Source organism: Cyprinus carpio, unplaced genomic scaffold, assembly GCF_018340385.1.
Source record: "Cyprinus carpio isolate SPL01 unplaced genomic scaffold, ASM1834038v1 S000006473, whole genome shotgun sequence".
NCBI lineage: Eukaryota > Metazoa > Chordata > Actinopteri > Cypriniformes > Cyprinidae > Cyprinus > Cyprinus carpio.
In genome coordinates this window covers 98,094-114,086 of record NW_024879149.1, presented here as the reverse complement: position 1 = coordinate 114,086, position 15,993 = coordinate 98,094, and the positions used below count along the sequence as shown (strand labels likewise).

The following is a 15,993-nucleotide window of genomic DNA, read 5'->3' as shown; positions in this document are numbered from 1 at the left end:
CAGACACTTTGTGAATTCTGGCTTGGTGTGAAAAGGGAGTTCCCACTGATAGGTCAGAAGGCTTTTAAAATTCTGCTCCCCTTTGCAACGTCCCATCTCTGCGAAACAGGTTTCTCTGCTGTTGCTTTCACTTCCATAATCCGTGACCGACAGAGGAACATCTTGGCGGCAGGGATTTTAAACTTTAACAAGACACAAATTGACACAGGCAGAGACTGGATTTTTTTGATCAGGTAGGGTAAAAGTGATTTCAAAACATTTCAGCTGGTTTATATATATCGTGGATATATTATTTACCTGATATAAGATGCATTTGGTTGAGTCAAGCGCTTCATTGTAGTACTACGGTGATTATCTCTTCAGCGTGCAGTGCGAGCAGGACAAACAACAATGCAGAATATTAATAACTATGACTGGGACTGAGACTGTGGTATAACACCATTATAATAAAACGCTGTGAATATTTTGTGTTTAGCTGCTGTTTTTCTGCACGTTGTTGCATGAAGAACGCGTCCACAAAATGAGTTCATTCAGAGTGAAGCAGACACGTTCATGTGCATTCGGGCCCTTTTTGCAGATAGCCTATAAGTCCTAATATTAACGTTATGTTGTATAAATAACGAAGCGTATTCTATATGAAATTATGAGTTTAATCCCATTGATTAAAAACTTGCTATCACATGCGTCACTCTACTGGTCATCTTCAGCGCGCACAGTTAAAAACAGAAATGCAGAAATACATTAATAACTACTGTCATATAGGCTAACGTTATAATGAGAGCACTACTGTAAAAAAAAAAAATTGTGAATTGTTAGGGTTTTGCTGACGTTTATCTTTTAATCAAAACATAAAACATTATTTGCCCTGTTTGTATCTGCGAGGCGTTCGTTACACATTTTCCCTGTGTGTTAACATCAGTAATTATAGCTGTTGAATGTCTGACTTGACTCTGACTGGAATGTCTAATTTTGCCCCGCCCCCAAACATATCATTCGACTATCAATTGAATATTGGCAAGATTTGAAAATTCTGATTCAACTATGAAAATCCTTAGTCGGGGACATCCCTAATCCAGACCAGATGGTGGATCAGCACCTAGAGAGGACCTCTACAGCCTTAAAATGTCAGCGTAGACCAGGACAACTAAATGAGCCCCAGATACAGATCCCCTGTAAAGACCTTGTCTCAGACGACCACCGGGACAAGACCACAGGAACCAGTTGAGTCCTCTGCACAATCTGACTTTGCTGCAGCCTGGAATTGAACTGCTGGTTTCGTCTGGTCAGAGGAGAACCAGCCCCCGACTGAGCCTGGTTTTTCCCAAGGTTTTTTTCTCCATTCTGTCAGATGGAGTTTTGGTTCCTTGCCGCCTATGGCTTGCTTAGTTGGGGACTTGATTGCACAGATACTATTCAAACAGAACTGAGCTGGATGACGATATCATTGAATTCAATGGTGAACTGCCTCTAACTGAAAAATGAGTGTTTACTATTGTCATTTTGCATTATTGACACACTATTTTCCTAATTAATGCTGTACAGATGCTTTGACACAATCTGTATTGTTAAATGCGCTATATAAATAAAGGTGACTTGACTTGACTTAAAAAGCCTGAAATATGGTCATTCTTACTGTAGACAATATAATATGTGGCAACTAGTGTACATAGTGCATAATCAAGGAAAAATAGATAAGAATATATGTCGCTCTGTCACTATTTCCCGTGGTGCACCCCAAGGTTCTGTACTTGGTCCACTTTTATTTTTCATTTAATATGGTGCCACAGGGTCAGATCATCAGACATGGTGGTCTCAATTTTCATAGTCATGCTGATGATATTCATTTTACGGTTCAACCCAACTCAGTTTGTCCACCCCTTTCTATTGTTTCCTGACTTCAAGAACTTAAAACCTGGATGTCAGATAACTTCTTACAACTAAATGCAGACAAAACTGAAATCCTGCTGGTTTGCCCTAAATCACAGAGCTCCCCCCAGCATGATATTTTCATTGATATTGATGGTGTCCAGATTAGGCCCTCAACAACTATGTGAAATTTGGGAGTATTTTGTATTGTATCACTCCCATCCTTCACCCATTTCAATGGCATCCTGTGGCCAAACATATTCAGTTTAAACTCTTAGTTTTAGTTTATAAGGCCTGTCACAGCCTCGCACCTCAATACCTAGTATAAACTCAAGGATAAACTCTCTACGGTGGGTGATAGGGCATTCTGTATTATAGGCCCTAAGCTATGGAATAAGCTGCCTCATAATTAATAACAAGATGCAATCAGATGATCAACATCAGTTATGTCAAGAAGGTGGTCATGTAGCATTCAAACAAAAGTTGGGAAACAGGAGCAGGGAGGTAAATGAGTTATTAAACTGTATACTATTCAGACTTTTGAGCTTTAAAGTGCTGGAAAAGGATGTGTTAACTACTGGAAGTTCTGTGAAAAGTACTTGAAAAGTCCTTAATTCTGTCTAATTTGCATTATGATCAAAGCTTATAATATACATACATTACAATAAATTGATAATTATTATGAATAAAATATTAATGTCAATCAGCAGAACAAAATATCTCATTAAGTTTTATTATGCTTGTGGGTTGTATGAATTTGACATTAATTAATTTTCATTATATTTATTATTATCTATAGCCTTTATATTTTCTAGTGCTTTGTTGACATTACACAATTAAACAAGATGTTTAAAAGTTCTTAGATTTAAATCAAGAGTAACAATGAAGCACAATAGTTTTAAGGTTTTTACTTTGTAAACAAGTAATAATTATGAAAGTCTGTTTCCACCACTGAAAAAAATAAATAAAACAAGGTAATTGTTACTTATTATCTCAAAATTCTGACTTTTTACATAGAATTGCCTGGTTTTATGAAGAAATTTATCAAGAAATTTATTGAATATGTATTTAGTGAGTCAACGAATGTTGATTTCCAGGGCATTATTTTCTTGTATCACAGCGACCTGTAAATGAAACATTTTTGCTATTACATATCATAATTTTATAATCATTCCTATTTGTGCAGCATATGTCATAAGTTATTGTATAGATGTGAGAACACACTCACTTTTGCCAGCTTTCACATTCTGCATCACTTCCTGTTTAGGGGTTTGTGACCAAGTCAATGTCAAGTCTGTGAATCCTCTATCAGCCAGAGCAGATCCCAACTGGAAATTACATTCATACTAAACTGATTAGATCAGAATATGACAAGACATTCAAATCTTTCTCTCCTCTTTTCTTGTGTCATGTCCCAAACAGTACCTTTGTAAAATCATGTCTCTTTAAAATGTGAGAATATTGTATATTTGTTCATGCTATAATTAGATTGACTGAATAATCAATAGGTGATCGGCACTCCTGACAATGAACCTTTGTATCAAAATATAAACCAATTTTTTTCTTTGCAAATGCAACTGCACTGCAGGAGAACAACAGCTGATTAAGTTTCTAAATAAATTCAGGTCATAATATTTAACCATGCAATTAGTGTTTGTTTTCTCATCACTTGTTCCTTTTTTTTTCTCACCTGTTTCAGAATGCTTTCTCTCATTGTAGAGTCAGTCAAATCTTTGCTGGAGTGAAACATCAGTTTTATAAATGATCTTTTTAAAAAGGGACCTAGAAAAATATATTCATATATTATGTAAATTCATTAAAAAAATCTTAAGAAATATGGTTTGCACCCTACAAATGAGCTTGCATTTATTAAAACTTATCCACACTCCTTACTGCATCATATTGACAAAAATTTGATGACGTGAACACATTATATGTTATAAACCAATATACTGTAGATTTATTATAAACCAATTTTATTGATGTATACCTTCTCCATAGATCTTCACCTCACAGAGAGTGAGTGTCTTCATGTCTCCAGGAATGATCAGATTCACGTAACGTCCCTCCATCCCATCACATGAGTAGCTGTAGGACTCACCTGCTGGAATAGCAGGAATAACAGCACATCTACAGACCGAAAGAGATGAGGGATAAAAAAATTGTCATATCCACATTAATCCTTCATGTTTGTGCTCGACGTCTCATGTTCATTCAACCTTAAGTTTCTCACATGGGATTGTTGGTGCCGTTATTCTCCAAAGAGTTTCCGATGCGAATCTCTGCTCCGTTTATTCGTTCTGCACAGCAATCTTTTCTATTAGTGATGACCACTTTACTAACTCTGTAAATATGATGCAGATCCAGCCTCCACCACGGGTTATTCTCAGGAATGGTTGAGGAGCATCCTGTATACAACTGCTGGAGACCTCGATCAATGGCCTTTTCAGCAAACCAGTCCGCAGATGTTGACGACTGTATAGCAGTTCCAGCTACCGCCAGATTTTCTAAAAAAATTTATGAAAAAAATGTCACGACATGTCTTGAAACACAAAGTTTGCAGCAGAGGGAACGATTATTGAGGAACCACAGCTGGAGGTGAAGGGCATTATTACTGCATCAGCTACCCTCACCAAACCGAATTGTGAAAATTATGATTTTGTGTTCCTTTATAGTATTTTTTTAAAGGGGTCATATGATGCGATTTACATTTTTCCTTTTTCTTTGGAGTGTTACAAACTCTTGGTGCATGAAGAAGATCTGTCAAGTTGCAAAGACTAAAGTCTCAAATCCAAAAAGATATTCTTTATAAAAATTAAGAGGCAACCACGCCCTCCTAAAATTCCTCATTCTAACATATCCCCCCATCTCTACGTCACTATGTGGGAAGATCTGCATAACGCCACCCAAATGTTCATGCAAAGAAGGTGTAACTTTTATTCTCGCTGTAGTATTGTTGTTGCCGCCATGTTGTGGAGACACTGTGTGTTTCGTTGTGAAAGCGAAACTACTTTGTTTGGCTTTCCAAAAGCCTAGAGCTGATCCGTGCTGGTTGTTAAAGAAATACATCAACTTTGCAACTTTTCACCAAGGACGAAGCAGAGTCCAGCCCGGGGTCATCATATGTGGTTGCTGCAAGCCCGCCAGCCACTCCTTCGTCGAATCTGCCGGCCACGCCATTCTCAAGTCCGCCACCACTCACTGAAGCCTGCCAAGTGTGACTCTGTGTGTTTCATTGTGAAAGCGAAACTACTTTTGTTTGGTCTTCCAAAAGAGAACACAACTAGAAATCAGTGATTAAGTTGTATTTACAACACTGTTCCAATACAGTACCACCCAAATATTCAGATGTGTGCAACACATTTTATGGAAGACTGTTTCCTGATCCTGGTAGAGTAGACTACAATGCAGTTCTCACTCACAGACTGTAAGTACGTTTGGTTATATTTAAAGAATTTGTCACTGATGATTCAAACGTGAGTTTTGAGCAGTGTAGAGTAGTGTTTGTTGTTTGTCATTTTTCCAACCACAAATGCAGACATGGTTTTATGTTTATGCGGCGCGATGCAACAATGTGTAAAAAGACAGTATAAGTCATTATAGTCAGTAATTATGTCCCCACTGGATGCAACAAATGCCTAGTTTATAATGTTTTTTTTAATGTTTTGTCTCGTCGCTCCATCAAAGTATGGTAAGGGGTGTAACATTTCCGTCACATGCTTGAGGTACTCGGCCAAGCACAACATACTGGATAGCTGGCCAATCAGAGCACACCTCATTTTTCAGAGCGATGAGCTTTGTAAAAATCGACACGTTTCAGAAAGGCAGGGCATAGAGGATTAACAATAATGTACAATATGTGGAAAATAATGTTTTTTTAACCTTAAACATTTCATTACACCAAATACACAAAATAATGTTCTTTTAAGCAACATCATATGACCCCTTTAAGTATGGCATGTTAGTACATGATTTATATATTAATGTAGAATACTGAATATAATGTTCTACAACAATGAATTACCTGCCAAATACCCGTAGACTTCAACCTCACAAAGAGTAAGAATCTTCCACTCTCCAGGAATATGAATAATCACATAACGTCCCTCCAATCTATAACACGAGTAGTTGTTGGACTCTCCTGCTGGAATATCAGGAATAACAGCACATCTACAGACAGAGAAACATGAGTGATATTTAAAAACTGTCATATCGGTTTCAGTCCTTCATGTTTGTGCTTGATATCTCGTGTTCTTTCAACCTCAAGTTTCTCACATGGGATTGTTGGTACCATTGTTCTCCAAAGAGTTTCCGATGCGAATCTCTGCTCCGTTAATCCGTTCTGCACAACATTCTTTTCTATTAGTGATGATCACTTCACTAACTCGGTAGACATCACGCAGATCCAGCCTCCACCACGGGTTAGTCTCATTTAGTGTTGAGGAACATCCCGTATACAACTGCTGGAGACCTCGATTACCATCAATGGCCTTTTCAGCAAACCAGTCTGCAGATGTTGATGACTGCATAGTGGCTCCTCCTACTGCCCGATTTCCTGGAAAATTAATAAAAACCGTTTGTGACACATCTATGCACAATTCAAATAAGATTTGAGAGCAACAGTGGAGGAGATGATAGTGTAATGTAATTTCTGCATCAACTAGTCTACTGTTACCAAACAGAACTACAAACACAATGACTTTTTATCTAAAAACATTCTTCACAACTATATACAAAATAATTAGATGTCCCTAGCAGTGTTGGGCAGTAACACGTTACAGTAATAATATTACTTTCCCTGGTAACTACACTGAACAAAATTATAAACGCAACACTTTTGTTTTTGCCCCCATTTTTCATGAGCTGAACTCAAAGATCTAAGACTTTTTCTATGTAATCAAAAGGCCTATTTCTCTCAAATATTGGCCACAAATCTGTGTTAGTGAGCACTTCTCCTTTCCCGAGATAATCCACCTCACATGTGTGGCATATCAAGATGCTGATTAGACAACATGATTATTGCACAGGTGTGCCTTAGGCTTGCCACAATAAAAGGCCACTCTAAAATATGCAGTTTTATCACACAGCACAATGCCACAGATGTCGCAAGTTTTGAGGGAGCATGCAATTGGCATGCTGACTGCTGGAATGTCCACCAGAGCTGTTGCCCGTGAATTGAATGTTCATTTCTCTACCATAAGCCGCCTCCAAAGACGTTTCAGAGAATTTGCCAGTACATCCAACCTGCCTCACAACCACAGACCACGTGTAACCACACCAGCCCAGGACCTCCACATCCAGCATCTTCACCTCCAAGATTGTCTGGGATACTCTGGATCGGTGTATACGACAGCGTGTTCCAGTTCCTGCCAATATCCAGCAACTTCGCACAGCCATTGAAGAGGAGTGGACCAACATTACACAGGCCACAATCAACAACCTGATCAACTCTATGTGAAGAAGATGTGTTGCACTGCGTGAGTCAAATGGTGGTCACACCAGATACTGACTGGTTTTTTACTTTTTTGTCCTAATCGCTAATGATTCAAAAATCAAAAAATTTAATATCCCTATCAGTTTTCATAATTGCTATTCGTGGGTGTACGTGCGTAACGTCACCAATGCAGCAAGCTAGCTTAGTCTAAATGATTTATCGGAGAAGCCCGCCTCATTTAGTGGCTGGAAATACAGCCATTATTTACATTTTGTTGGGAAAAAAGACTACGAAAAAAATAAACGTCACATGTAAATTGTAGTGGTACAAAGTACTAGGTAAAGTACTAGACTTTGTCTACTGCGGTCAACCCAACTTCAAATCTACTGAAACACCTTCTACGACAGCATGTCAGTGTAAAACTCATTGAAAAACCCCCCACCAATGATGAGGCCGCGGATGATGGCTGTAGCCCAAAAAAGGATAAATGGCAAACATTAGATTTTTATTGTGCTGGGGCTATAACAAACGATACAGAACTAATAAAGGCTGTGGCTGGGTATGTGGTGGCTGAAATGTTGCCTATCTCCATGATTGACTCCCCATCTTTCAGGAAGATCCTTGGGAAAGTACCGGTCACAGGCAACAAACCCCCACCCCCAGGTAAAAAATCATTTGTAAGCTATCTGGACAATGAATATGCACTGATGGAATCTGAGTTAAAGAAATCATTTAAAGAAATAAAATACGTTTCTACAACTGCCGACATCTGGACTACTAACCATAAAAGCTTTCTTGGCATTACAGTTCATTGGATTAACGGGTCAAGTTTGCAGCGCGATAAAGCTGTTGTGGCATGCAAACGGATCAGGGGGAAACACACATATAAATGTTGTCGCTGCAGAGATTAAACAGGTCTATTAATTTTATGAAATTTCAACCAAGGTGACGGCGACTGTAACCGATAATGGATCAAATTTTGTAAAAGCTTTTAAAATGTACCAGCCAATTGACACGGATTCTGAGCCTGAAGAGGAAGGACTGACTAATGATGATGAAGCCACATTTACTGACGTGATGGAGGCCCTCTCCAATGAACTAGATGATCAGTTTTCTCTTCCCCTTCATCACAGATGTGCATCACATACTTTCAACCTTATCTCCACCACTGATGTTGAAAAGCTGTTGTTAGCTAGTCCCGATACGAAAGCTACCTATAGAAGTGGTATTGCTAAGTGCACAGCACTGTGGACCAAGGCAAGCTGCTCCACTGTGGCTTCAGAGCTTGTGGAGGATGTGAGTCCTAGAAAGCTTGTGATGCCCACGTCTACAAGATGGAATTCTTTCTATGAAGCAGTTTCCAGAATCACAGAGATCTCCATCAGTGATCTGAATGGCCAGTGCATCAAACTTTGAATAAAGGGCTTCACCGACAAGGGAATATCAATTCAAAGAAGTATTGTGTTGTCATGAAGCCGCTTAGCCTTGCATTGGACATCTTACAAGGGGAGGAGCACTGTTTTTATGGAACTCCGACACTTGAAATCCTGATGTCTAAGATGCTTTCCATGTAAGCTAGTCTTTCTAAAATGACAGCTGGACTACTGACTACTATATAAATATTGTCTCCAGCTGTTGACTTTTGGTTAATTTATAAGTTTTTAAGTTAAAATATATAATTGAGCTTATGTGATTTATGCAGAAAATGTATTAAGCGTGTGAGTAGTTGGGGAATTCGTCCCCGATTTTACAAAATATTAAATATATTGTATAAAAATGTTTTTCTAATGTTTTTTGTAAATTATTTTTTCTCACAATCGACCAAAATCAGCACGCACAAGGGAATCTTTGTCACGACGTGGTGTGGTTCTTTGAAGGACTACAGACCCTGATTTACAAAAAAAAACAGACCTTACATTTCCCCCCTCAAAAATGCTGCTCCAGATGCCTAAACCAGTGACAGACAATGGAGCTGAGGGGGACCTGGGCCGTGGAGCAGATCCAGAGCAGTATGGAGCCATGGTGGAGCAGTCCTAGCGGCGAGCCATTGCAGTGCAGGTCTAGCGGGGTGGCCAGGCGGTGCCCGCAGAGCAGGAAGCCATGGTGGAGCAGAGACATGGACAGACCATTAGCCATGACAGGACAGACAGTGAGTTCGTGAACGGCCTCCGTGGCCATGACAGGACAGGCAGAGAGTTCAAAGGTGGGTGCCACCACCTCGGGAGGTTCTGCAGCAGAAGCCGCCTTCTATGGAGGTTCTGCAGTGGACACCGGCTGCCTCTGGGGCCACTGGAGTGAATTCATGGTCAGGAGCGGCCTCAGGAGCAGACTCGTGGACAGAAGACATCTCAGGAGCGCAGTGTGCAACCCACACACTCAAAGTGGCGACTGCCATTACTGGAAGCACTGAGGTCACGGGAATAGTTTCTGTGACAGCCATGACATGGCGAGATTCACGCTGGTGGCCATCTTGTGTGAAGGCCCTGGCTCAACAGGCATGACGTGAGCAGATTCTGGAATGGCGGCCATGTCGTGACGAGACTCTGGAGGATCAGCTGTGACGTGTCGAGACTCTAGAAGTGCAGCCATTTTGTGAAGAGACTCTTGTGTGGCGTCCATCTTGCTACAAAGCGCTTCAAAGGCGGCCATGTTGTGGAGAATCTCTTGAGAGACTGGCATGATGTGAGCAGGCTCTGGCTTGGCAGACGTGACGTGAAGAGGACTTGGCATAGTAGGCATGACGTGAACAGGCGCTGGCTTGGCAGGCATGATGTGAGCAAACCCTGGCATGTGAGCAGGTCCTGGAGTAGCAGGCCTTGGTGTAGTAGGCATGAGGTGAGTAGGCTTTGGCTTGGCAGATGTGATGTGAGCAGGCCCTGGGGTAGCGTCATGTTCCTCCTCCATGACACCCACAGTAAAAGGAGATCCACTCATGCGCAAAGCAAAGTCAATATAAAGATCAACATCATTTAATTACAACAGATAACAAAGTTCACAAAAAAAACACAATATTTCTTTTGTTAGTCCGAAACGGAAAATGTCCTTAAGAGCAGCATCATTGAAGTCCACCAGATAACAAAGTTCACAAAAATCACTCAGATAATCCTCTATAGGTCTGTCACCCTGGCGAAGGCAGAGGAGGCGTGAAACTGCTGGGTTCATGGTAAGGTCGTGTATTCTGTAATGATAGTCCACTGAAAGTGAGCGTAGTGAGAACCCAAGTGCAGTTTATTTTCAAGGTGCAATCCAAACAGAGACTTGAACAGACTTGACTCACCGACAGCAGGTTACAACATTAATACACGACAACGCACAATGGCAAAAATACGGCTATTTATACAGACAATGAAGGTCATATGACAAGAACAAACCAATGGGAAACAAGGCACATGATTAAAGCAACCAATGAGCAAACTGATAATCACATGACAAGACAATATCCAATGAAAACATGACACATACACAAGGCAGAGATACATTTACATTTTACATTTACATTTAATCATTTAGCAGACGCTTTTATCCAAAGCGACTTACAAATGAGAACAGTAGAAACAATCAGATCAACGAGAAAACAACAACGGTATACAAGTGCTATGACAAGTCTCAGTTAGTCTAGTACAGAACACGTAGCCAGGGTTTTTTTTTTTTTTTTGGAATATGATAGAAAAGAAAAAGAAAAAAGGTAAGTACTAGTATTAGTTGGTTAAGTGCAGGACAAAAAAGAGTCTTTAGATGTTTTTTGAAAATGAGTAAAGACTCAGCTGTTCGAATTGAGATCGGGAGGTCATTCCACCAGCTGGGAGCAGTCCAGGAAAAAGTCCGTGAGAGAGTGATTTTGAACCTCTTTGGGATGGCAACACAAGGCGTCGTTCACTTGCAGAGCGCAAACTTCTGGAGGGTGCATAAGATTGAACTAGTGAGTTTAGGTAAGTTGGCGCCGTGCCAGTGGTCGTTTTGTAGGCAAGCATCAGTACCTTGAATTTGATGCGAGCGGCTACTGGTAGCCAGTGTAACTTGATGAGGAGAGGAGTAACATGGGCTGTTTTTGGCTCATTGAAGACAACCCTCGCTGCTGCATTCTGGATCAGTTGTAGAGGCTTGATAGTACATGCAGGAAGGCCCGCCAGGAGAGCATTGCAATAGTCCAATCTGGAGAGAACAAGAGCTTGGACAAGAAGTTGGGTGGCTTGCTCTGACAGGAAGGGTCTAATCTTCCTAATGTTGAATAAGGCAAATCTACAGGACCGGGTCGTTGTAGCAATATGGTCTGTGAAGCTTAACTGATGATCCATCACAACTCCTAGGTTTCTGGCTGTCCTGGAAGGAGTTATGGTTGACGAACCCAGCTGTATAGAGAAGTTGTGATGAAACGATGGGTTAGCTGGAACCACCAGCAGTTCAGTCTTAGTAAGGTTGAGCTGAAGGTGATGGTCATTCATCCAGCTAGAAATGTCACAGAGTTGAGTGTCATCAGCGTAGCAGTGATAGGAAAAGCCATGCTTCTGAATGACAGATCCTAATGACGTCATGTAGATGGAGAAGAGAAGTGGTCCAAGTACTGAGCCTTGAGGAACCCCAGTAGCAAGTTGTTGTGACTTAGAAAATTCACCCCTCCAAGACACCATGAAGGATCTATCAGAAAGGTAGGAGTTAAGCCACTGGAGTGCTGTTCCAGAGATGCCCATCTTTCTGAGGATGGACAGGAGAATCTGGTGATTAACAGTGTCAAAAGCAGCAGACAGGTCCAGCAAAATGAGTACTGAGGATTTTGAAGCTGCTCTTGCCAGTCGCAGGGCTTCAGTAACCGAGAGCAGGGCAGTCTCAGTTGAGTGGCCACTTTTGAAGCCAGATTGGTTGCTGTCCAGTAGGTTGTTCTGTACAAGAAACATAGAGAGCTGGTTGAACACAGCTCATTCGAGTGTCTTTGCAATGAATGGAAGAAGGGATACCGGTCTGTAGTTTTCTAGAAGTGCTGGATTTAGAGATGGTTTCTTCAGCAGTGGGCTTACCCGAGCCTGCATAAATGCTGAGGGAAATGTTCCAGAGTGAAGAGAGGAGTTGATAATGTGAGTAAGTGAAGGTATGACTGAAGAAGAGAATCGCTTGAAGGAGGTGAGTGTGGGATCGGATCCAGTGGGCAAGTAGTAGGATGACTGGACAGGATAAGTTTGGAAACGTCCGTCTCTGAGAGTGGAGAGAAGGAGGAGAACGAGTGAGCATTAGTCGTTGTGAAGTTATCCTCAGTCTGCGGTGTGGAGAATTGGTCACTGATGGTTCTTGTCTTATTTGTGAAGAAAACTGCAAAGTCATCAGCTGTAAGAGTCGATGGAGGAGGAGGTGGAGGCGGATTAAGAAGAGAAGAGAAGGTTTTTGAAGAGTGTCCGAGCGTCACAACAGTTGTTAATCTTGTCGTGGTAATATGATGTTTTAGCAGTGAAGACGTTTGCAGAGAAAGAAGAGAGGAGACACTGATACACACTGAGGTCGGTAGAGTTTCTTGATTTAAGCCATTTCCTCTCTGCATGAGTGCAAGGGAAGCATGACACAAGCAGCATAAATCAAACTACAAAATAAAAGACATGAAAACAATGAACAAGAAACAAAACCCAAAACAGACCTTACAGTGGTGTCCATAGCTTATATATTTTAAATTGATTTGTTTATGTAAGCTACATAATAATTTTCGGCAATGCATTAAATGTGATATTTTTTTTTTAGCCCTGCTATGTGCTTGCTTTGATGTAGCCTATTACAGTGAAAGCTTGAGTAAAGTTAATAATAATAATAATAGTTCTTTTATTTGTTGTTTTTGGGGATTTTTCCAAGATTTGTATTGAAACAAACGTAATTTAATATTTCAGGCAATCAAGACTCACTTTGCTGACACACTTGAGAGCAGAGAGTCACTTCTGGCTGCTGTAAGTTTGCCGAAGTTTAAACTGTGCTGGATAGAAGAGGAGGCTAGGAGAGAGCACACTAAAGAGTTGCTGATCTCTGAGAATCGCACATCGCTCCCTGAGTCCGACGCTGCCGTTGATACCGTACCGACCACTTCCACATCCATGGTATCCATGGCCTCAACCAAGTTTAGTGAAAATGTATTTTAATTTTTTTTATTTGCAACAGAGTCAGAGAACGTCTGCTCCACAAAAAAGAAGTGATGGACTATTTGAGGGCAGGACAAGAGATTTAGACCCTCAATCAGTACCCAAAGGTAAAAAAAAATTTTTTTTTTTTTTTTTTTTGAAATACATCACCCCCACTCCATCTAGCGCACCTGTGGAAAGACTGTTTAGCTTAGGAAGATTGGTTCTGACACCAATAAGAAACAGACTGTCCGATAAAAGGTTTGAAAGGTTTCTCCTAATGAGATATAATTGGTGCTTCAGATGTGAGCAGTGAAAAACTATAGTAGTGAGCAATAGGCTAAAAAAAAAAACTAATTTAAAATTAAACAAATGCAAATGTTACATCACTTATTGTAATTGAATTTAACTTAATTGTCACAGTGTGCCTACTGTTTTATTTGTCTACTGTAAACGTTTTTTAGGTGATTACTTGAGTGAAGCATTCAAAGACCACATTCCATTAATTGTTGTTGCCAGATACATAGTACAGTATACTACTGCATAAACTTATTGCGTCATCAGATTAAATGTGCTGGTACTTGTTGGCCTCTTTTTCCTTCTGCCAGCATGTGTTGTTGGTTCTACCTGCTTAAACCCTGTTGCAGATTTTACTGTGTTGCTGCTTTATTAAATAACAGAAGTTGTTTTAAAAAAGTGTGGCTTGTCATCAGTTTGAGCCAGTTGTACTTTTCATTTACCTGTAACTTTCATGGATTCACAAGCTGCAAAATTTATAGGCCTACAATCACCATTTTTTTTTTTGGTAGTAATGAGTAATATATTATATTTTTTGTATAACAAGCCCAACACTGGTCCCTAGTAACTCATTACATTATTAGTACCAACAACCTGGTGGAAATATAACCAATATCTTCAATAACAACCATTTGGAATAAAAAGAAAATTGACTGATGATTTGTCTGACAAATGTGGACTGTTTAACATGATAAATCCTGAAACAGAATTTTTAAAATTCTCATAATATTTTCCCCACTTTGTGGTTAGCATTATATGCTCAAGCCCCACATTTATCAGAATCATCTGTACATAAGATGCCAATACAGCATGAAAACTTTCATACTGGTTTGGAAGGACATGAGCGTGATTTTTGGTGAAATATGCATTTAAAGTAAGTTTCTAAAAAAGTGTTTACTGCATTCAATAAAGTGTTCTACAACAATGAATTACCTGCCAAAGTCCCGTAGACTCCAGCTTCACCAAGACTAAGAATCTTCAGCTGTCCAATAATATGAACAACCATATAACGTCCCACCATCCCACCGCATGAGAAAGTGGCCGTGGCACCGGCTGCAAGAGTAGAAATCACACCACATCTACAGACAGAAAGATCATCTGTTATCCATTTCTGTTCATCCTTCACTTCAGCCACAGAAATCAAATCACAAGAAAGAAATCCTCACATGGTGTTGCTATAAATGTCAAGAAAGTTCCCGATACGAATCACCGCTCCATTTATCCTGTCAGCAAAAGTCGGTCTATTAGTGATGGTCACTCTGTTTACTCTGTATACTTTCAGTAGATCCACTCTCCACCATGGGTTGGTCTCTTCATTAGTGTGGGTCCAGCTGTTTAACAATCCATCAAGAGCCATTTTAGGTCCAGAGCCTGCAAAAGTTGATGACTGACTAGGTTTGCCCCATAGTGCTGCATTCTCTGGAAAAAATTTCATGGATAAAGGTCAATAAGAAGTCATCTACTACTGCAGAAGACAGAAGACTTAGTTACTTAGTATATTTCTAATCTTGGTCTATATATCATGGTGGGTTTGGTATGTTATATTACACAAAGATGGTATACAAAATCTGGCATTTAAAATTTGTAAAGGCTGTTCCTGTAAGATCAGTTTTGGAGGGAAATATTGCCTGTTAATAAGAAGTCAATTTTCTGACTTTAGTCTATCCAGTATCAGGGAACTATAACTAACAATAAAAATACTATAAAACTGGTCATCAAACTGCATCAGAGCTTCATTACAGCACTACATTTCTAAGTAGTTTTATATCTGACCTTTTATAACAGACAAAATGGAACAAAAGTGTTAAAACACTGAAGGATTCTTACCTTCTTGTCCACGTGCCATTTCCTCAATCAATAAAAACCCTGAAGAAAAGAAGGGAAACCATCGGGTTTTGTTGAATCACATTCAAATTTGCATTTTCAATTTAATTCACCTTGATATTGCCGCTTATCATTAAAAGCATTGTCTGAATGATAATGGAAACATAAAGGCCAATTTATACTTCTGCGTCCGGTGCGCATAGTAGGTACGGCGTAGCATAGGCATTGACGTGTACCATACGTCGTACCCTTGGCCGTACACTGACGCGCACCTCCTCAAAAATGTAACTACGCGTCGCGACGACGCGGACTGCAAGATCTGTGATTGGTCGGCTTGGTAGTATCACGTTTCCTCCTACGCTTTTCCGGAATGATCTTCTGCACTCTGGACCGCCCGCCATTTTTAAATTCCGAAATTCAGTGAAGAGCCAACATGGAAATGGACCAAGTGACCGAGCGATTAATTGAAGAAGTGAGGAAATA

The 15,993-nt window shown here is 40.2% G+C and overlaps 1 protein-coding gene across 1 annotated transcript; it reads right to left on the bottom strand.

Moving 5' to 3' along the window:
* Positions 1–2,672: 2,672 nt before the first annotated feature.
* LOC109066747 lies at positions 2,673–15,722 on the bottom strand. Its single transcript, XM_042754192.1, has 10 exons — positions 15,514–15,722; positions 14,853–15,105; positions 14,620–14,765; positions 6,142–6,421; positions 5,891–6,036; positions 4,100–4,373; positions 3,857–3,996; positions 3,557–3,648; positions 3,095–3,194; positions 2,673–2,990 (listed from the first exon to the last, which is right to left on the bottom strand). The coding sequence occupies exons 1-10, from the start codon at positions 15,530–15,532 to the stop codon at positions 2,968–2,970; spliced, it is 1,473 nt and encodes a 490-aa protein (XP_042610126.1). The 5' UTR covers positions 15,533–15,722; the 3' UTR covers positions 2,673–2,967.
* Positions 15,723–15,993: the final 271 nt, after the last annotated feature.